Source organism: Natator depressus, chromosome 10 (genome assembly GCF_965152275.1).
Source record: "Natator depressus isolate rNatDep1 chromosome 10, rNatDep2.hap1, whole genome shotgun sequence".
Lineage (NCBI taxonomy): Eukaryota > Metazoa > Chordata > Testudines > Cheloniidae > Natator > Natator depressus.
Window position 1 is genome coordinate 64,929,902 of NC_134243.1, and position 23,021 is coordinate 64,952,922.

Genomic DNA, 23,021 nt, shown 5'->3' on the forward strand with positions numbered 1-23,021 from the left:
GAAATGGCAACAAAAAATCCAGCTTTGCTTTTTAACGTCCCAATTTGAACATTAATTTCCATCACAAAACAGAAATCTGTGGATTTTGAATTAAATCAGTAAATTTTTTTTTCCCCAGTACCTAAATACATGGGTGATCTTAATCACCTCTAGGCTTGACAAATATGAACCATAATTATGATTATGTAATCGTTTTCTGTAGGTAAGAGACTTGTTTGTTGTAAAGCTGAAGAATTGTACAAAGGATTCAAAAACAGGCAAGGATTGGCTATGGATGACAAGTAGTGTGTAAGCAGTATAGTTAGAATGGTAGAACAATGTAAGACCATAAGAAAGGGTATACTAGGTCAGACCAATGGTCCATCTAGCCCAGTATCCTGTCTTCCGACAGAGGTCAACACCAGGTGCTTCAGAGGGAATGAACAGAACAGACAATCATCAAGTGATCCTCCCCGCCATCCATTCCCAGCTTCTGGCAAACACTAGGGACACTCAGAGTATGGTTTTCATCCCTGCCCATCCTGGCTAATAGCCATTAATGGACCTATCCTCCAGGAACTTATCTAGTTCTTTTTTGAACCCTGTTATAGTTTTTGGCCTTCACAACATCCCTTGGCAAAGAGCTCCACAGGTTGATTGTGTGTTTGTATGAAGAAATACTTCCTTCTGTTTGTTTTTAAACCTGCTGCCTATTAATTTCATTGGGCGACCCCTAGTTCTTGCGTTATGTGAAGGAGTAAATAACATTTCCTTATTCACTTTCTCCACACCAATCACAATTGTATAGACCTATATCATATCCCCCCTTAGTTGTCTCTTTTCCAAGCTGAAAAGTCCCATTCTTTTTAATCTCTCTTGATAGGGAAGCTGTTCCATACCCCTAATCATTTTAGTTGCCCTTCTCTGTACCTTTTCCAATTCCATATATATTTTTTGAGATGAGGCAACCAGATTTGCATGCAGTATTCAAGATGCGGGTGTACCATGAATTTATATAGAGGCATTATGATATTTTCTGTCTTATCTATCCCTTTCCTAATGGTTCCTAATATTCTGTTAGCTTTTTTGACTGCCACTGCATATTGAGTGGATGTTTTCAGAGAACTATCCACAATGACTCCAAGATCTTTCTCAAGTGGTAACAGCTAATTTAGACCCCATCATTTTGTATGTATATTTCAGATTGTTTTCCAATGTGCATTACTTAGCATTTATCAACACTGAATTTCAGCTGCCATTTTGTTGCCCAGTCACCCAGTTTTGTGAGATACCTTTGTAACTCTTTGCAGTCTACTTTGGACTTAACCTTTTGCATTGTCTGGAGCCTTTTTAAAAAATTGTCACATTAGCTATCCTTCACTCATCTGGTACAAAAGCTGATTTAAATGATAGATTATATACCATAGTTGTAAATTGTATGTATTTGCAGTGAAGCCAGAGTCTAACTCTTTCTCTTCAGAAAGGATTTTCCGAAGTTTAAATATTAAATAAGATGCTTGAATTCTATTTCCAGTTCTTCCAGTGACTGTGACACCTTGAACAAGTTGCTTCGCTTCCCTGCTCTGCTTATGCAACTGTCAATTTTTTTTAATGGATGTTTCCCTCCCTCATAGGGGTGTTCTGAAGCTTATAATTAATTTCTTGTAGAGCGCTTTGAGATCCTTAAAGGAAAAGCATTGTCATGGTGTAAAGTGTTAATTAATTAAAATAAGCTTGGATATTTCCTTTTCAGTCTTGTGCAGAGAATTTCCTCACTATATGCTGCTTAATTCCACTCTAATCCTTACTTAATTAAATTTCTCTTAACTAAATGAAAAGTTTGGACCAATAAGAAGTTTATATTTTAAAAATAATAATCTTGTTTCTGCCTAGATGATGGAACATCTAGATTATACAGCGAATGAAGAAAGCACTACAACCGCCAGTGAACAGTCCGGAGAACAATAACACTGAAGATTGTGATCTAAAATAGCGGTGGTCAGATTTTATACAAATAAACTTTAGAAAATTGACTGATTTAACATTTACACTAGAGTATTTCGTGTTCCAAATGAAAATTCTTTTTGTACACTTGCACATATTTTTATGGAAAGGGTACTATTAATTACATTATGTCGAAGAGATTAAAATAGATTTGCTTTTTTAACAGACAATATATTTAGTAAAACTGTGCCTTATATCACTTTTAAATAAAAATATTGTCTATGCAATTTTCTAAACATGTTATATACAATATATTTTTATACAAGTATATCTTGCCCCCATCTCCACTGGTCATAAAGTGACTTTCTGACTGATATTTGTTTAAAATTGGTTGGCTTCCACTACTAGGAATTAGAAGTGCCCTTCACAGGACTTCACAGGACTCTCAAAGTTTCAAATGCAGAGATTGTGTTAATGAGATTATAAATAGTAGTGCAACTGTCTGACTGATTTAGGTCTGTATATTAAACTACATGACATAAGCCATAAAGGTGGATATGGTGCAACTCAACATGCTTTTATTTTCTGCCCCACATTGGCCCTTCTGTCAGTCAGCAGTGAAAATAGAACTACAATATATAATATAAACTAAACTTGATGCTTTGGTTTCTTTATCCAATTACCTAGAAATCTAAATACAGGCTAACAACCAAGAGAACAGCAAAACCCAAACTTCCAGTTTGTTCTTTCTTAGAATTTCTTTAATTAGGAAAAAAAATCATCTCTGGAATTCTTGACTGCCTTGAATCTCTGGCCTGGCAACTTGCCCTAGAACCCCAGGCCTTGATCCTGCATCCGTAGACTTCAATGGGTGTAGGATCAGGCCCCTATAGAGGGAGAAGAATCCTCCAGATCTGTACCCACCCAGTCCTGAAGTTTGGAGAGGAAGTTTTAAGAATTATTTGTAGTTGATACTGTACAAAATAAGTAGCAGTAATCCTTCCTATGTTAAGGCCAAAGCATGTGTTTAATTTGTCACTTAATCTTAATTTCTGTTTTGTTTTATTGAAATGTTCTAAAAATATTAAAAAGGACAGTGACTTAAATCCACATTTAGGAGAGTCTGATTTTGTGAACACTTGATTTTCTTGTGGAAACTGCAAATGGAGGAGATACCAAGGGATTAGGCCCATAATATGACAATAGCAGTTATGCTAACACTTTTTGACCAAAGAGACTTGCAGAAGCCTACAACTGCAAACCACTGAAGTCCACCCACTGCTAATTTCAGGTAGCATTTAAATACAAATCTTCTTCCTTTTCTATAAGTGAATTAAGTTCTTACATTAAGTGCCACAGTGAGAGCCCTGGAAACTGCAATTCAACAGCAGACACAACATGAGCAATGGCAACGTAGGCTTCCCTGTAACATCTCACTTAAGTGATTCAACCATCCCACTTACTCTCCACAACTCAGTCAATCATTGACCTTTCTGTAGAGACTGACCATAAGGATGCCAGCTGATGTGGGTGATTTAGCTGCTTTATTTGGTTGTAACTGCACTGAAACAACCATGGCCACAAAACCACTTTCAGACAGTGGTAGTGGTCACTTCATACTATCCTGAGCTAAACGTACCCAGGCTACATCAAGGTGAAATGCTGTCCCATTCCATTATCAATTCTCCGATACCTCTTCAGTAGACTCTAGTCATCACAATCAATTTCAGGCACTGGAAATACCTCAGTGCTTAATAGCATTACAGTAAATGTTGAGGTAATCTGAAATCAGATTAAAAAATTCTCTACAGAAAAATAAGGTAAGAATTCCTTTTTTTCTCCTTTAAATTACTTTCCATTTCTAGTGCCGACTGCTAAATTGCTGTAGTGAAATTTTAGCTCTGACATGCCCAACCTCAGTCAAAATGGAGTAGTAATGAGGGAGAAGTATCTCAAAATTTCATAAGCAATTAAGAGATCAAAACTTGGCATTTTGCTGGACTTTCAAACTTTAAAGGCTTCATAAACTCATGTAAAATTATCCTGTGTTTTTTCCCTCTGGAGGAATCTATCTCTAATTTTTTTTATTAAACTTCCAAACTAGTTGATAACCAATCTAGTGTAAATTAAGGAGCTGTTTGGCAGCTTTTTTTAACAATGTGTTCAGCAGCTTGCTCTGAGAAGTCTGTATTGCTCAAGGCCTAATTACTGTTCTCTGAGGTTTCTCTCACACGCTGCAGTTTGATGGGATGTAAACTAACCATTTTTTTTTCTTTGAATGCTTGTGCTTGATTTAGGGAAAATATCAATAAGATTAAAGTTTAATGTACGTAAGTGGTTAGTGTTGACTACTGAAACGTATTTTATGAATAGTTCAAGAGGACGTGTATTTTCAATTTTGTTTTAAGAAGTTTTGGTGGTTTAATACTTTCAGTTGGGCTTTTCTTTACACTAAGAGCCTTACTAGCATTACTTAATATAAAATTGTACTTTTACCTTTTTTCATTGTATGAATACTGACAACAGCCCCCTCCCGGGCAATTTTTAAATGATCACATTAAGAATGTTTTTAATAAATTGTCTTTTAAAAAGTAATTGCTTTGTTCTTTGTGTCTTTTTTTTTAAAAAAAAACTAGTACTATTGACCATATTAATAGTGATACATGGTTAAATTTTCAAAAGTGCACCAGTAACTTGGGAACCTAACTCCTCGCCTAAGTCTCATGGGTCTACACTGCAGAACTATATCTACGTAAAACTGCATCGGTCTGGGGTGTGAAAAATCCAATTATACCAACCTATCCCTCCATATAGACAGTGCTATGTTGGCAGGAGAGCGTCTCCCCTTGACCTAGGTACTGCCTTTGGGGGAGGCGGATTAACTGTGCCGATGGGTGAAGGTCTCCTGTCGGTACAGAAGCATCTTCGCTTATGTGCTACGGCAGCAGAGCTGTAGCGCTATACGTGAAGACAAGCCCAAGGCTTTTAAGTCAGTTAGACACATCTGAAAACTTTATCCACTGTCTAAAGCCTCTTAAAGTACAATTCTATTTTGAAAAGGAACTGCCTTGTTTTAAAATAGCACCTTCTTATTTAGGGGAGGTACTCGTCAAGTCTGGTCTCCTCTGTGTGAATTCTGAGTCAAATCCATTCACTTTATTGGCAATACTAAGAGTCCAGCAAACACTTGCTGTGTAGCTTTCAGGGGCATGATTTAGCGGGACTACTCATGACAAGTACTGTGCCTGGTAGCATTTGCAGAATCAAACCCTATATTTTAACTACTATACTTTTCCAATCTAGCTATAGGGAAGTCCCTCTGTATTCTAGTGTAGTCCACTACAGTAACTTACAAATTTCTAATCCATTACACCTCTGCAACTCTTTTGATGGTAATGGCTTTACATGTGTCACAGAGGACTTCATTTGATGAGAGTGGTTTGCATAGTTCTAAGAATATAGTTCACCCTGAAAAATTTATTACCAGAGAAGAAAGAAGAACGTAGGAATGGCCGTACTGAGTCAGATCAAAGGTCCATCTAGTCCAGTATCCTGTCTTCCGACAGTAGCCAATGACAAGTGCCCTAGAGGGAGTGAACAAGTAATCAAGTGATCCATTCCCTGTCTCTCATTCCCAGTTTCTGGCAAACAGAGGCTAGTGACACTATCACTGCCCATCCTGGCTAATAGCTATTGATGGACCTATCCTCCATGAATTTATCTAGTTCTCTTTTGAGCCCTGTTATAGTCTTGACCTTCTCAAAAACTCCGGGCAAGGAGTTCCAAGTTGACTGTGTTGTGTGAAGAAATACTTCCTTTTGTTTATTTTTAAACTTGCTGCCTATTAATTTTATTTGGTGACCCCTAGTTCTTGTGTTTATGAGGAGTAAATAACACTTCCTTATTTATTTTCTCCACACCAGTCATGATTTTACAGACCTCAGCTTACTCCTGGGGGCATTCTGTGCCACTGCACACGTGCAGAATTTGTCTCCCTCAAATGTCTTTGCTTCCCCATAGAAAAATGACTTCTGATGGGGAAGCAAAGGGAAGCCACAAGAGTGAGCATGCCCCTCCCCAGCAAGGTGGTGAATTGTTTTTGGCACCCAGAGCAGCCATGGTGGAGAGGTAAATCACCGTGGCAAGGCTGTTCTCTTGCATCCAGATCCCCCACCCATGCCCAGACATCTCCCCCCACCACTGAGCCTCACCCTTCCTGCCCCTAGACTCTCTCCTCCCCCACCAAATCCCCCTGCGGAGCCCTAACCACCTTTACCTAGACCCCACCACAGAGTCCCATTCCCCCTGCACCTGGAACCCCCAGACAAGCCTGTGTGCATCCAGATTTCCGCCCCCACACCAAGCCACTTGTACCCAGATTGCCACACACAGAACCCTCTTGCCCCACACTAAGCCCCTCCACACTTGGATCCTGCTGGGCTGAGCCTGGCTGCTTCATAGCTGGATATGGGGCTAGGGCTGGGCGTGAGTTGGAGCCTCTGTCTCTCTTGCTTGCTATCTTAGTGTGCTGGCTTGGAGGCAGCTCGGGGTGTTTCTGGGGCAGGCCCGGCCCGGCCCATGTGCATGTCAGGATGGGGTGCAGCATCACCGCCATGTCCCAGTCACTTTATTCTCATTCAGGTGTCTACAGATTCCAACCTTAACCACAGTGTGGCATATTCAGAACTAAAGATCAAATGTGTTTTCCCATTATTGCCCTACATAACCTTGCTATTGCTGTGTTGAAAATCTATACAACTGTTACAGGAATGCACTTTGTATTGAATGCATGCACTGACTCAGAACAGTAGTCTAGTCAACAGCTATGGAAATTAAAGTCAGATGGGAAGCAGAATTTAACAATATTTCATACCCAGAGTAACTTTTGAACTTGAATAACTAATACTGTCTCATTCATAGATTTTTACAAAATTGTGAAATCCTCATTGTTAGGCTGTAATTCATGTATTCAGATTAGGTCTGATCATTAACTAATGCTGCACCTGACCTGAAACCCCAGGGGCAAACTTTCCAAACTTTGGGGCAGTTTGGATTCACGGCAAACCTTTGCAGCTGGCCTTTATCTCTAGCATAAGCTGAATCAGAATATGGCTGAACTTAGGAGAAATGTATATCCCAGCTTTGTTGCTCAGGCCTGCCTCTTCCAGAAACGTCTGTCTTACCCATGTAATAGGGAGATGGGAACAAATAACTCATTTTTTGGAGCTTATTATGTGATGAGAGAAAAAAACAGGGTGCAGATAACTCAAAATTGGCTGAGATGCTGTGACGGCTTGCAAGTCACCCAGAATTGTGAGCCACTGTATTACTACTTTGCCTCAGCAAGAGTGAGCTTGGCTGCTGCTAAGTTATGTGTCAGGTTCCTGACCCACCAGCTTGCCTTGTCAGCAAACTTGCCTGCCTTGTCAGCAAACTCTTCTGAATTCTGCCAGATAGCACTGAGTGAATCCCACTCCCCAGTTCCTCAGAGACATCTTTCTGCAGTGTCCAGTCCTGCTCACTGGACACTCAGAAGTTAAGTTTGCTGCCTCCAAAGAGACAGAGCACACAACAGGCTGTTAAGTTATCTGAAGACTTACATTTCAAGATGGCAGCACTGAGATGGCTTTGTAATAAAACAGTAAGTTTATTAACTAAGAAATAGGGTTAAGTGATTTCAAATAAGAGTGAAAGAGATGAAAGGTTACAGATAAAACAAAACAACTTCAGAAAGTTACAGTCTTTGTCTAAGCAGGTTTCTCATCTGTAGTAAGTTCCCAGAGACTTCAGTGCCCTTAGCTGAAGGATCCACCTTTCTCAGATTTCAAGAATTCTGGCCTCTTTTGTCCCTCAGCTGATGGATGCCTCAATGGCTTTCTGTTTCTGCTTAAATTTCCCAAAGTCCATTGTCTGTTTCAAGTGTCAGGAAGGCTTCCTGGTGGGGTAAAGCCTCTGTCCACTGTCATGATCGTTAAGTGGTCACCTTCCCCCCTTGCTAGTTTGATGGCTTTGTTTGCCTTATGTAAATATACTTCCATTTTTTCTGGCCTCTCCTTGCTCAGTTTACACTGGAGACACAATCAACCAGGTGAAACAATGTTCCTTTGTTTAGGACATGCTGGGTTTATGCGTTGCTTGCTGAACGTATTTGCAGCACACATCTAATTCTTTATACACCACACATACTGGCATTATGCAATAATACCAATGACCAGTGTGTTATCTGTTTGCAAGTGATACCTTACATGACACCTGCCAAGAGTGAGTTCGGGCAATGAGTATGTCAGGCCTGATGTGAGTTATGGTATGGTGTACCCTCTGCCGGTTGGCATTTAGGAGCTCTGTGGGTCAGATAGTGAACTTTTTAAAAAACAAAATCTATCTTTAGCAAGAACAAGAAAGAAAAAGCTTAGACAACAAAGGGGAAAGTATGTCCTGTATTAAAGACCAGCCATCCATTTTTAAGCAGAAGGCTCCACTGACACAATTTTAGGCAGAATGCCTCATGATGCCAAAGTATGGTCCCAAAATAGCTTTTAATTAGATAATATTTGAAAAATTACAACCTACATAGATTGTCTAGTTCAGGTTATAGGTATACTAGAGTACAAAGATTTAGCAGATAAGTTTACTACTAATTATAATTTGAAAAATCAATGGAAAACTGCAATTTTAGCAGAAGACAAGAGAAAAGCAAGTCGCATCAATCTTCACTGAAAATAAACAAACAAAATGATCCTGGCAGTTTCCCTCCTGAAAATAAGGGAACAAATATAGAGTGAGAAATCACTAAACCTTTGAAGAATAGTCTCATGTGATAAGATAGCTAGTGTTTTACTTTTATTTTTTTACTCAGAGCTCTGTCCAGGAGGAAGATGGCCAATAGGTAAACCATATAAAATGCATAAATCAGGCCCATCAATCTAACCTGACACAGGTAAGGATATATTACCCTCAAATCCCCTTGAATAGTTGGCATATCTTTTTTGAAGGCCAAGAATCAGCTTTCTTAAGATGCTGTCATTCTAACAACAGGGGGGAAAACTAAATACTCTGCTTTGCTGCCTAAAAAGGTACCTCAGCTTGTTACTCTTCATTCTGGAGCACAAAGGGCTTTAAATAGGTGCCCCGGAAATATACAGGTGCTTGATTCAAATCCATCTTGTCCTGGAAACCTGATCTTTCTGGATTATAAGCTTGAAGTCTGACCTCTAAGAACATTCATCTTATTTTTGTGACTGGGGTAAACTAGGCTTCTGCAATATTAAATACTTGTAGCGATTATGTAAATAACTCAAGTGGGTTTTTTAAATTATTACTGTCATCCAGCAATCCAGGAAAATTTACTAACCACCATTATGAATGTGTGGAAGCCTTCTGCAGATGTTGCGTTTTGCATTAACCAGTCTTCATTGGGGAACTAAGCCAAGCCTGAAGCATAGTTGCTATTGATTTTCAACCCCCTGCTCCTTTAAGTGTTCAAAGGTCTGTGCTAAGTGCATGGCTTGTAATCTCCTTTCTGCTTATTGAGGTGTTAATGGCTTCTAATTTGAGTTCCATTCTGCTGCTGGCCATATGTAACTTTAGTGATATTTCTCCAGACTGAATTTCCAAAGCTTGTCTACATTTACCGGGGAATCGACACACGGTGATCGATGCATCAGTGGTCGATTTAGCGGGTCTAGTGAAGACCCACTAAATCGACCGCAGATCGCTCTCCTGCTGACTCTTGTAATCCCCCAAACGAGAAGCACAAGGGGAGTCGACAGGAGAGCGTCTCCCATTGACATAGAATAGTGTAGATCTAAGTAAGTTGACTTCAGCTATGTTATTCACGTAGCTGAAGTTGCGTAACTTAGATCGATCTTCCCCCATACTGTAGACAAGGCCATTCTTATAGTCTCGCACTTTCTCAGTAGATGACACATCCCCTCTGTGGTAACTCAACTGTAAATCTCAGAGGCTTCTGCTGCAAGCCTGTAGGCATAGGAGCCTTCCAATCAGATCATGAGCCATAAAAGTTAGTTAACAGCTGCTAGATGTACTGTATAAATTACTTAACTTTTCCTTTTTGCTCCTTGTCAACACAAAATGTCTCAGGGTAACCAATTACATATAGAAATAGTTTTATCCTTGTTTTGTTCCAATGAAAGCACCATTAGCAGGTCAAGCCCAAAACCCAACAGTAAATACATATCTGCCCAGCTTGGGATGGGGAGGGGTGTGTGAAAGAGAGGAGTTTCCAGTCGCCTTAAAGCAGTGAATTATATCAAACAATTCTTCAACCTCCACCACCACTGATCAGTCCACCAAGAGTTTACGTTCCATAGCAGCACAGAATAATTAATCCTGACACATCCAGAGATGAGCAAGAAATGTAATATAAAACAGCTACAACTCCTAAGGCACAGATGACTTCTTTTCTAGCTCAAATCACATCTGGAGACCCTTTGCACTTCTCTAACTCCAAAACAATTTATTTTTTAATAGTTCATCCTTTCTTTGGACTTAATCCTCAATGAGGATAAATGCTTCTCATAAGTTAAAAGTGACAAGGTATACTGTGTGAAGAAAGCTTTCTGCTAATTTTTAATGACGTACTGAGGCACTGAACACCATCTTTAACTTCAAATAAACTCATGTAGCACATTTATTTGTACTATGCAAACAACTGCTCTATTTTTTCATTAAACTTTTTTTTAAAACAGAGAAATAATATTTTAATATGCTGTAGCAGATCTTCTACAAACCCTTACTCATGTGTGTAGCCCTACTGGCTTCAAGGGCTAATTGAATGGCTAAAAATTTTCAACTCTGGCCCTATGTAAGTGCAGTGCAATGGTGAAATTTTTAAATGCACAAAAGATAGGGAATTCAAAGTTACAGTTCTCTCACAGCTGAAATGCAGCCATATTAGACATACATATATTTGGCATAAAGGTTAATGTCATAAAGTAACACATTAAACATGTTACAAATACAAGAGAGGCCTGAGTTACTCTTCCAGTAGGAATTATAACAGACTTTCCTGATTTTGGTACACTTAAAAGCTCAACAATAATATATTTTGCACTTAATTTGTGTTATATTTCGAAGCTCTGTTAAGGTTTATTCTGATTACTGTGAGAAACAGGGTAGGATTCTTTCCCTTGAGAGTGCTATCAGAAAATGGTGATTGGACATCTTGCGAAACCATCCTTATGGATTTATGGCTACCAGCTGCAGAAAACCAGCAAACAGGTATTTCTCCTTTGTGCTGCTTTTTTTTTTTTAAAGAAGTTATACACAATTACACAAGAAAGTAAAAAATATTTTTTTACCTGAGCTGCAAAGAGATGCAAAATAAGAGAAGAAGCTTCAGCACTGACAAAAGAACTAGCTTCCTTCGTCCTTCCTCCCTCCCTCCCACTTTTAGCTATACCCACGTCTTATACGAAATAGTGAGCAGTTCAGGACAGGGACTGTCCTTCTACTCTGTGTTTATCCAGTACCTAGAATGTGGTGCCCCATAGCTGCTACAGTAATGCAAATAAATAATAATAAGGAACTAACTGAGGAACAAGAGAGCAAAACACAGAGAGCTGTTTCTCCTTCTTCACAGATTCACATAAATGAAATATAGACTGAAGAAGAAATCCTTATGGTGCTCCAATGAGACAGAAGTATGAAAGTTACTTTTGCCACAGAGATTTGACCCAAATAAAAGCTATTTAATTAATGCATCTCTTTGTTTACGTGCTATGTTATGGGAACTGGATTAGAAGCAAACCATGGGATGCTTTCTTGAGAGTAATATGAAACGTGTGTGTGTATGCTGCTGCCACATTTATACTACTTAGAATCTGCATTCTCTCAAGAGGGTAGGTGCAGACTACTATAAGGTTTAGTCCAAGTTTTACACGTTTTCATTTTGGTGTTAGGAAACCCCTTTCCAGTGTACTGGAACCCATCCAAAGTTCAGTGGCAGTTTCTCTTCTTTCCAGCTCATACATCTTGGCCGTCCACCATCTTTCTTGATGCAATGTATCAATTTTTAAAAAGTACAGCTCCCTGTGCTCAGTCACTCCACATGCAGGATTCCTACTGATATTAATTAAAGTTCGGTGGGTAGTGTGACTGAATGATCAGGCGATTAAAAGGTCTAGTATTGTTAAATCAAAGCAGTTATTAAAAAGAGACAGTATCGTACAAATAAAAAAAATCTTGTTTTTAATTTAACAATATTCTATAGAAGAAAGATATCATTTACTAAATTTTTCAGGGGAAATAGGCCAGAGTCACCAGTGGCATTAAATTTACTCAAGTCAGGGAGTTCCAACAGGGAAGAATTCAGTCCATTGTGTTTAAATGTTTTCATAATAAGTATATTATTTATAAAATATATATTGTACATTTAAACCATGTCAAGGTGTTGAATTTTAGTGTCTTTTAATATATGCCTGGGGTGGTTTTGTTTGAAAGTATTAGGCTATAATTGGGAAATGTTTTCATGACCTGCCATAATAAACTCTGTCAAATATTGTTTTGAATAGATGTTCAAACTCAGATCTGTGTAAATGTTTTGAAACATATAGTTTAAATATATAGACATTGGTCCTGAAAATATTTACGTACACAGGTATCGTTACAGACAGGAGTCCTCAAATGTTTCCAGGATTGGGACCACAGTCCAATGTGAGGGCCAAACAAGACCTATGCACTGCTTAAGTAAGTGCCATTTAAAACTCACTTTTCAGCTTTGAGTGGTCTGGAGACCTGAATTTCATCCATTATGAAGAAATATTGCTCTACAAGGGCACCTGTGAACTTGTAAACCATCTACTGCAAATGTCTGATTTCTAAAAGTCAGTTATTTGTAAATTAATTTCCCCAATATCATAGTGTGCATTTTGCAGCACCACACTAAGTATTTTCTCAAAGATTCAAAACAAAACAGCAGCCTTACAGACATAGCAGAGCCAATGACCAGTATGTCATGCATGACTGATATACAAGCTGCAACAAACATATTTGATATCTGTCGGTCATTCTGGGAAGGACAAAGCCAGTTAAAACTCGGACAAAACAGTCACAATCATAAAGATTCCAACAAAAATAATCATTTTGTAGCAAAACTTAGTAAACCATACAGCTGTGGTGAAACAAAATTGCAGAAAGGGAGGAAACAGAGTAAACATACATGAGCTGATTCTTCAACAGAAGGCACCCTATACTTGCTCATATCCAAAATAGGCAATTGCCCTCATATACTTCTTGTCAGCTACAGGGGTTTATGCATACAAATGCAGATACATGGAGGCGCACACACAGAACTCTTGTGTGAGACTTTTCCCTGTGTAAACTAAATTTTAAAACAGTATTTCGTAAGCAGCAAGTATGGCACACTATGTGTAAATCATGGAAAATATTTTCATAGCAGCAATGTAAGTGGCTAATACTGCAGGAATTTTTGTATACACTACTGGACGGGGAACAGGCAGAATTCTATGTATATAAAATCGGATTTTCAGATAAAAGTGTGTGTACATTTGCGAGCCATCCAGCACTACCTTGCTCATTAATGTAAATTTTCCCTCCTATTACCACATTTGAGGGTGCGTCTTCACCCCAGACTTAAACTAGTCTGAGCACATGGGTTTGTCTAGTTCAGGTGTATGAGTAGCAACACTCAAATTACTGGATCCACACTGGTGTTGAACTCGCCAATGTATGTCATGAAGACTGCTGACAGGATAGCTCATGGTTCTTTCTACTGCAATAAAATGAGCCAATCTATAATTCTTTACTAGTGAATTGCGGGAGAATTTGTCTGTGCTTCTGGGCACTGGAGGACTATCAGTGCTCAAGTGGTTAAACTGCATCCATGCTACAAATGAGTGGGTTACCAGCCAGAGTGAATACAGCACTTGGGGGCTGAGTCAGCTAGCTGGGGTTGAGAGCACCACGAAATGTGGCTGAGAGGGTTTTGTGGGTAGGCAGAAGGGGGATTAGGGGCAATACTTGAGTTAATTCCACTGTGAAGAAATATCTTTATATTTCTTTTAATAGCAATTTACGTTTTTGTTCAAATGTAATGTTTTCTGCATCTCAAGTTGAGGGCAAACATTTCCACATACGCTTAAGCTTATGTATGTAAGTCAGGAGTGGGCAAACTTTTTGGCCCAAGAGCCACATCTGGGTATGGAAATTGTATGGCGGGCCATGAATGCTCACAAAATTGGGAGTTGGATGCGAGCTCCGGCTTGGGGTGCAGGCTCTGGGGAGGGGCTGGGGATGAGGGGTTGGAGGTATAGGAGGGTGCTCTGGGCTGGGACTGAGGGGTTCGAGGGTGGGAGGGGGATCAGGGCTGGGGAAGGGGGTTGGGGCACAGGAGGGTGTCAGGGATGCAGGCTCTGGGTGGTGCTTACCTCAAGCAGCGGCATATCCCCCATCCAGCCAATGGGAGCTGTGGGGGTGGCGCTTGGAGTGGGGGGCAGCCTGTGGAGCCCCCTGGCTGCCCCTATGCATAGGAGCCAGACAGGGGACATGCCGCTGCTTCCAGGAGCCACGTGGAGTGGGGCAAGCCCCCGACCCCGTTCCCCGGCGGGAACTTGAGGGCCGGATTAAAATGTCTGGAGGGCTGGATGTGGATCCCAGGCCATAGTTTGCCCATTGTGATGAAAGTAATCCCATTGCTTAGACTTAAACGTGCGTTAAGTGTTTGCAAGATTGGGGTCTAAATCAGTAGTATGTGACTTTTTTTAACGGATATTAAGACATGCTAGTTAACTTTAAATATTCATAATTTTCTCTACACTGTCATTGACAATCTCATAGCTATTATAATTTGTTTCTCAAATATACATCTCTGAAACACTGTTCCTTGAAAGGATTTTAAAAACGAATCCTTTGCTCACACATTAATTATGTTTGCTGTCTTAAAGTATGTTTGTTAGTGCAAGATAGAGATTGCTGAAGCCTTGAGATCTCTTGAAAACAAGGTGTGTAACTCTCAAGTCAACTGTATACCAGAAAACAAAATCTGGTATAAATATAAATGAAATAGCTAATAGTTTTAAAACTGTGTAACAGCCAATATGCTTTGAGGGTGAAACCAGGCTCTGTTGAAGTCAACTTGCCATATAGTAACTTGCTGAAAAATTCTATGTTTGGTCCATAAGTGAAGGTGTATTTTGTGGAAAATTTGAGAAAAATCTCTTCTAAAACCCTGCCTCAATTCCAGGAATAGGAGGAAACCCTAGGCATGGGAAAAAATCCTGGGCCATGTGATTTTTGCTGCATTCTGCAATATTCTACACATTCAACATTTTCACTTTGAAAAATCAAGCTTGCCTTTTTTCTGTTGTGAAGCTGCACCTGTCAAATGTGAAAAGATGTGCTGCTACCTTGTTAATGAACCAACCTTGTGCAAAAAGCCCAAAGGAACCCTGTAGCTGGGCAAGCAGCACTGGCAACAAAGCTGAGAACTCCCCAAGTCCTACCCACTAACCAATATGGCAAGCACTTTAAAGTATAATTAAACTATAATGTGCCAAATTCTTACCCAGTGTAAATCAGTGTAACTTCACTAACTTCAATGGAGCTATTCTGACTTACACCAGTTAAGGTTCTGGCCCAATGTAAGGAGAATCACCGACCTAATAAAGTTATAGAATAACTTGAGCAACTGTTCCTCTTCTCAGCCCCCGGAGCAGGGTCTTTTCCTGAAAAAGGGATATGGTCAGAGTGTCGTCCTGTTCGGACAATCCTCAGCCACTGTAATAGCTCTTTGGGGATTGTGAATAGTTATGTGTAAGTTGGAGGAACCTTTCCAATATATCACTATTGGAAGATAAAATGCTGTTCACAGACACTTCTTTGAAAAAGGCTCAAAGTAACTGAAGTGAATTACAATGGAAACAATCAGACTCTGAATTAACTGAAGACCACAGAATGATCCTTCTATGTTTGTAGCCCTCTAGAAACTGAGCCATGTGCCCTATAAAAACCATATTGTAAAGTGACCAACTTATAAAATGAGAAAGACAAATATGTGCTTGGGGGAGAAGGCTTGGAAACTCCACCTTGTTAAGAAAGTAAATGAGGTTCGTTAATTACCCTTTTCTGCCATCGATGACTCTAATAAGGGGAAAAAATGTTTCTACACAGACTCTATTTGACCTTGGTTGGGATATTAACCTGATTTCCTTATCAGTTAGCGATTGTGTTTGGCTTAACTGCTTGCATACCAGCACATACTTTCAACAACTTGAAATGTACATTCATAGGTTCACTAAGTATCCAAAACCAGACTTCTTCACAAATTATCCACTTCTTTTATTATAAGAAGGAATTTCCATTTCTCTTTCAATGGGAAACTCAGTATTTCTTCTGCATGCACATGAGAGCAGTTAAGCAACCTTTCCCAAATATTGTCGGCTTGCTTTGTTACTGATTATATTGCATTACAGGGACAAGGGGCATTTTTAAAGAGCCTCCTTATTATCTCTTAGCACTTTTATTGCAATGAGATCAAGTTACAACTGGTTTAGTGAGATGTAAATCCTAGGAGGCATGAGATTCCTAAATCTATGGCAAGTATTAGATCACTGTGATACTATATTTCAGCTTCGCTAGTAGCCATGATAATTACAAAATAAACCATTGCCCACAATAAACAGTCGGTGACAGGTTGTTCGTTTGCTTTTCAATGAGAATGAGATAAAAAACACCTTAATTTAAAGGAATAAAGCATCTGTTTTGAATTTAATGATAAGAGGAGACTGCATCAGCTAAAAGAACGTGGAATTTAGTAAAATATAAAATGACGTTTCATTATTTTCCCTTTATTCACAGGTGACTGCTGACGACGGACATCTCACTTGGAAGAAAAAAAATGGTGTCTAAAATGAATGAGAATTGTGGTTGGAAAGTCATTAACCCTTAATTAGAAGAAGTAAATGTGTAACCTTCTAAGGCACTCTGAAGTGTACTTTTAACGCCTGAAAATGTATTTCTCCTCACCACCTGCATCTAAAAAGAAGTCTGAATATCAGGGATAAAAACAGAAGATTTCATATATGATCTATGAACAATTGACTCTTTGTAGGTGACTAACTCTACTGATTTGTAGGCTATCCTGCTTGTAAACTCAAAGGATTAAAGGGGGCAAGGTACTTCCTTGCGCCTCATACCATTTGTTCCATGGCATGGGGAGTAGTAGCCTCTGCGGAGATATTCCCCCACCTCGCACCAACAGGTGACCCTGCTTGCCGGGAGCAATAGTGAAACAGAAAGGGAGACTGACTCCTTTAGTTACAATCTGCCTCCCAGGCTGCTCCAGCAGCGGCTGTCCCGTCTTACTCTCGGCTGATCACAAACTGTTTAACTAGCAAAGGGCTAGATTGTCAATCTAATTGCAGGTCTGCAGAAGCAGTAGGAAAAATATGTGGTTTAGTCCTGGCCTCAAGATATGTTCTCCTAAAATGATAGCTTGTACAGAAATGTCTCAATCAAAGTTCTAATTTGGCCTCCAGCTACCTACCTCTTCTTGATTCTTTTGGCTTTACAGCACATTGAAATACCTGTACCTTCTGCAGAGAGAGGAGACTGTATTGTCTTCAAGTCAGCATGAGATGCCAGTCTCCTGGGCTCAAAGCTGTCTAGATTTGTTAGGCTGACTTTAAAGTGGAAGGAGGAGGACGAAGGAAGTGCATTCATTCATACTAAATACTCTGGCTAATGAAGTGATAAGGTGGAAAACAGCAAGGAGGAAATAAATGGATGTGCATAGATTAAGGGCCTGATTTTCAGAGGTAATGAACTCCTTGAGCCTCTTGAGTTTAGATGGAGTTGAGGGTTTCAGCACTTCTTTAAATCAAGCCCCAAGAGTCTATGTTCCAGTGCTATGAACATGGGCAATAAGCAAGACTAGACCCAAATGATACTGTATGAAGAAGAGTGTGACCTAATAGTCATAACCAAAACTTGGTAACCTTGATTGGTATAACCTGTGGAGATGAGAGAGGGACATGAATGAAAAGGAGGAGACAGAATAGAGACACTCTGTCAAAAGTACTTACAGCATTGGTGGGAATTCCACATTCTTGCTGCTTTTCCCCAGGGAAAGCCCTTGAAATTCCTCTGGAAGATTGCCTCTGCTGCTACCATTTGTGCTTTCTCACCCAGCATATTGGTTACAATAAAATGGACACCATTCTTGTCAGTTTCACCCAGCTGTCTCTGCTGGGCTGGCAGCACTAAAGAGCTGAGGTGGGGCAATCTTCCACTTCTTGTATTCAGATCTGTTGCAACTTGCTACCAGTTCTTGGTGCATTATGTGCTAGCTTGGCATGTGGGAATGAGTGATGTTCTAAAGTGGCTGGCCCACAGAGAGGATCAGACCTACTGCTCCTGTAGTAGTTGGTTATCCTTCAGTTCAACCTGCAGAGATGTGTGACTTGGAAGCTGAAAGACCAGGATGTTAGTTCCAGCTATCCATTTGTGTGACTGTTACAGAAATTTGTCTGTTGCTTACAGCCCCCGAATTTGTCACAACAATGCTATTCACCGCTACTCTCACAGATATTTGGAACTTTAAATGGAAAAATCATTACCTTCCTACAAGAGTGTCAGTGCAGGGAAATATCCGCAGATCAGTTCCACATAATTACATCAGAGCTTGTTTCTCATGGAATATGAATCAATTTCCTGAAAAAGTATTTTGATTTGTGTTTTCTGCTACATTTAGGTATACTTAAGTGTTTAGAGTCCAATCCTTCTATCCTTACTCACACTGTGTCACACTGATTTGAATGTACCACACATCGTACATAAGAGTGGCAAAATCTGGTCCTCAGGTAGCTGCAACTCAGTCTGAGATTCCCCCATCCCCCTACTTCTGTAATAACTTCGATGTTTTTGCATTGGGCCTAGTAAATCAATTTTGTTCTTGACACTGTGATTTGCCTCCAGGCTGCTTTTTGTCACTGGAAAGAAAGTACTGCAAATATGTGGATTAGGTAAGAGTCAGTAGTTAACGAAACAGTAATGTTAGAAATCTGTTTTTGGAGAGTGATGTTTTGCTAGACCATTAGTATTTGTTATGGTCAGGACAGCAGAATTAATTTCTTTACTGAAAACACCCTTTTTTGCTATCTCCTGGAAACAAACTGCAGATTATTCCAGTTTGAGATTTGTTACAGAGGATTTACCATGGAAATCCATAATGAAATTCTGCTATATTTTAAATTAATGGCATAGATTCCAAAGCGTGCTAGTTTTATTTTTTGTCTATAAGACAAGGTTCCTGCCCTGAGGAGTTTACACTACAAACAGGACTTATTACCGACAAAAGCAATCAGTTCCAACCATAGTACATTTTTCTGCAAATTTTGTTCCACACACGTGACATACACTTTAACATAGTGTTAATGAAGAATTCTCTCCTTTATCCAAGCATATGGGTGTAACCTGCAGGGAAAGCTTCAGTGATTACTAGATTTTTTTAAACATAATTTAAATAAGTTGAATTACCATAGCTCACTTTTGAAATACACCAACTGTGCTCAGCGTAGCAGCCGTGTTAGTCTGTATCCGCAAAAAGAACAGGAGTACTTGTGGCACCTTAGAGACTAACTAATTTATTTGAGGCCACGAAAGCTTATGCTCAAATAAATTTGTTTCTAAGGTGCCACAAATACTCCTGTTCTTTTTACCAACTGTACTGTGCTTTGTGAACTGGGTGCATATTAGTGACCGGTTTTTACGGAGGCACATGTATCAAAATTGAGAAACACAGCAGTTAGGGCTTGATTCTTTGATGTGCTGACCACTTCCTTGAGATGCTAAACACCCTCATTTCACAGCAACTTTAATAGAGTTGAGCAGCTACTTTCCGCATGCCACTAGTGCCTCAAGGGATCAGCCCTAAAACGTTTCACCCATTCCCCAAAGCTAGTACTGTTTTTGCATGAAAAATCTTAAAAATTTTAAGAGATAGGCATGGTAGGCCCCCATCGGGAACAGAGTTAAGCAATTTGTCTTTGAATAATATGGTTCCAGTTAAACTGGTTTCTAACAAACTTTGAGAGGGGCCTACTCTTGCCATGTTGAAGAACTAGCAAATCCCTGCACTAGCTATAAAAGCTTCTTTTTAGTTTTAAAATGCTTCTTTGAGCCCCAGCTATGCTGTATAGGGTAAGTTAAGTTGCTAAAGGCTGATGCAAGACATTTCCTCACTCCAGCAGTTGAGAGCTAGCCTCTCAGTCCTTGCTACTAGGGAAACATGGGACCTGAAATCTGATCTTTCCCAGCGCACCAGTGTAAGGTACAAGCCTGCTGGACTGTCCCTGTAGGTTTTTTCCCCTGGCAGTGAGAGAGCTCACTACAGCTGGTTTTAGGCGACTGTACTAACCAGGAGAACTTCTGATTGTTGCAGGCCAAGCAGTGTCAATTCTGGGGGACTGAATAGCTGACCTGTTAAGTATCCCTAATTCTGTTATTATTCCCCATCCCATACACAGCAGAGAATAACTTGTGCATCTGATGAAGTGAGCTGTAGCTCACGAAAGCTTATGCTCAAATAAACTGGTTAGTCTCTAAGGTGCCACTAGTCCTCCTTTTCTTTGTGCACAACACACTCAGATCAACATGCCCCAATCATAGGCTGGGATCTGCTTGAAAACCCCTCTTGGTAGTGAAGATAAGAGCTGGGCTGCGATCCTCCATTTTATGCCAATTCGCTGGGATCCTCGCTCGAAGGGCCACCACAGCCCTTGAGCGGGGCAAGGGCGGCTGCTTGGGAACATCTACAGCTGGCTCCCCGCCGCGCGCAGAAAGAACATTTCCCGCCTTGGAGCCGAGGCGCGTCTTCCAAATGACCCCCAGTCCTAGCCCCAAAGCTCGCGGTGCCCCAGCACTTTCCCCGGTGGGAATGAGCGACGCTGGCGACGAGCGCCAGGAGAGTTGGTCAGGCGCCAGGGCAGCATCGCAGGGGTGCAGATTTGCTGCAGCAGCAGCGTTTCCCTCATGGTGGGCCTTTGTCCCTCAGGTGACCCTGGCCCGAGGCGACCTTAGCCCTGCGGCCCGGGGGGGGCAGTGAGGAGACGGAGCCTGAGAGAGGCAGGGGAGAGGTGAGGGGCCGGGCAGGGGCGTCGGGGGCCGCGAAGCGGCACTCGGGGGGGAGCGGCGGCAGAACAGGCGGAGGGAGGGAGGAAGGAAGGGAGGCTGGCCGGCGTCTCCCCCCGCGCCCGCGCGTCTCCCTCCCCCCCGGGGGCGGTGCGCGCTGACGCGGCAGCGCTGCTGCTCTCGGCCTAGGGGAGTCGCACAATTATGAGAAGGAGCCGCCGGGCCAGGACCGCCACCGCCAGCGTTGGGTCCCGGAGCAGAGCCGAGCTCGAGCCGCCCCGCTCTCCTCCTCGCCCCTGGAGTGCTGTCCGCTCCCGGCCTCTCCCTGCCCAGCCCCCCGCAGCCGCCGAGCTCAGCCCCGATAGATGGAGACAGGCCCCGCCACCGCCGAAGCACGAGCAGGAGCAGCCCGGGCCGAGGAGAGCCAGAGCCGGCGCCGAGACCCAGCCCGACCCTGAGGAGAATGGTGAGGGGCGGGAGTGGCTGGGCTTGTCTGGTCTGGGCTTGTCCCACCTCAGCTCCGACTCGGCCCCGGGAACCGCAGTGGGTTCGCCGGCTTGGAGCGAACAGTCCCCACCGGCTGCTTCGAGCCCGAGCCGGCCAGGGCCGCTCGCGCCCGCCCGCCCCCTTGGCGGAGTGGGGCATGGGGCTAGCCCATGGCGGTACCCCCCCGGCTCCCGGGGCTGTTCAGCAAGGGGGGTACTGACGCCTCACAGCGCGCTGTCATAGGCAAGCTAATGGGGCGGGGGGAAGAGCCGGCTCAGGTGTTTCCGTCGTAATGGGCCTAGGTGTCGGCTCGCCAAGAGGGGCGCGCAGCTCTCCGAGAGGTCACTGCACGTTTCCCGGAGCGGATGGTGTCTTCCTTCACCCTGCGCCCTCCAACAAAGCGAGTTTGGTGTCAGAATAACCCTCTTGCTAGTTTTCACTGTTTGTGTTGTCTCGTTATCCTCTCTCGGGACTAAATAATCCAGGTTTCGTCATACTTTAGATAGGCAAGAGCTTGCCATTGCATGGTATTTTTCGGCATTTATCGTATGTAGGCTTGGAAGGATTTGATTTTTACCACTAAGCGTCAATGTCACCACACTCACACAAACCAGTGACAACAATTTTTCATCAATAATAATCGAAAGAAAAATGCTGCTTGAGATCTTATTCGCGTTTGATTTGTATATTTTAACATGTGATGTTGGCAGTTTGCGTTTGTAAAGGTTCTAAAGCTTTAACTTCTTAAATCTTAACATCTGCTGTCATTAAATAATTATTTTCTGCCCTCCCCCCACCCGCCGAAGTTTGTTGCAACTGTGAAAACTTAAATGGCTGTAAACTGGAAAAAAATGCTTAAACCCCATAATTTTGCACAACTGAAAATTTTAATAAAAGCTTAAACATAAACATTGATAATATCTGTCAAAATCATGAAAATTGAATTCTGCCAAGTGTAGTCACATGTGCGTCTTGATATAACCCACATTGTAGTATTGCTGCATACTGTACTGAGAATGTGAATCTGGGGTCTACCAGTTCAGCTCCTTTTCTCTTTTGCTTAAACTGCTTGCTTGTTTTGGGTCTTGTTTCTATTCAAGAATATCACTGAATTGTGACACAGTCTTTTTAATAACGTACCCCTTTAATCATTTGCCTAGTCAATCAGAATTATTTTGTACACAGCTATATCTTTCTGAGACTTAACCAGTCCTCCATTTTAATTTTTCCTGCCTATTTAATTCTTACATGTCATAACTTTATGTAAATAAAAATACTAGAGTGCAGGTCCTAATATAGAGCCCTTTAAGACATTGCTACTTCCAGCCTTCTGCAAAGTATACTCAATTTTAATTTTAACCTTCTGTTTTTAATTACTAACCAGTTCTTTATCCCTCTGTTAATTGCGTAGCTGATGCTTAGAGTTGGTACAGCAATCCATCATGTGGAACTGGTTCAAAAGCATTCCGAAAATCCAAATAGTGGTAAACAATAGATTTAATGTT

At 41.3% G+C, this 23,021-nt stretch overlaps 2 protein-coding genes across 4 annotated transcripts in view; both read left to right on the forward strand.

The window, feature by feature from the left end:
* Nucleotides 1-4,226, forward strand: part of SPPL2A (signal peptide peptidase like 2A) — a 47,797-nt gene extending 43,571 nt beyond the window's left edge. For all 3 annotated transcript variants that reach the window (XM_074966397.1, XM_074966396.1, XM_074966398.1), the window contains one exon: nt 1,873-4,226. In XM_074966397.1, the coding sequence (XP_074822498.1) occupies nt 1,873-1,904 (32 nt within the window). In that variant the 3' untranslated portion in view covers nt 1,905-4,226. The remainder of the gene's footprint in view (nt 1-1,872) is intronic.
* Nucleotides 4,227-21,377: 17,151 nt separating this feature from the next.
* The window catches only part of TRPM7 (transient receptor potential cation channel subfamily M member 7), a 129,560-nt gene continuing 127,916 nt past the window's right edge, over nt 21,378-23,021 (forward strand). Inside the window, exon 1 of the mRNA XM_074966399.1 lies at nt 21,378-21,496. Within this exon, the coding sequence (XP_074822500.1) occupies nt 21,494-21,496 (3 nt within the window). The 5' untranslated portion in view covers nt 21,378-21,493. The remainder of the gene's footprint in view (nt 21,497-23,021) is intronic.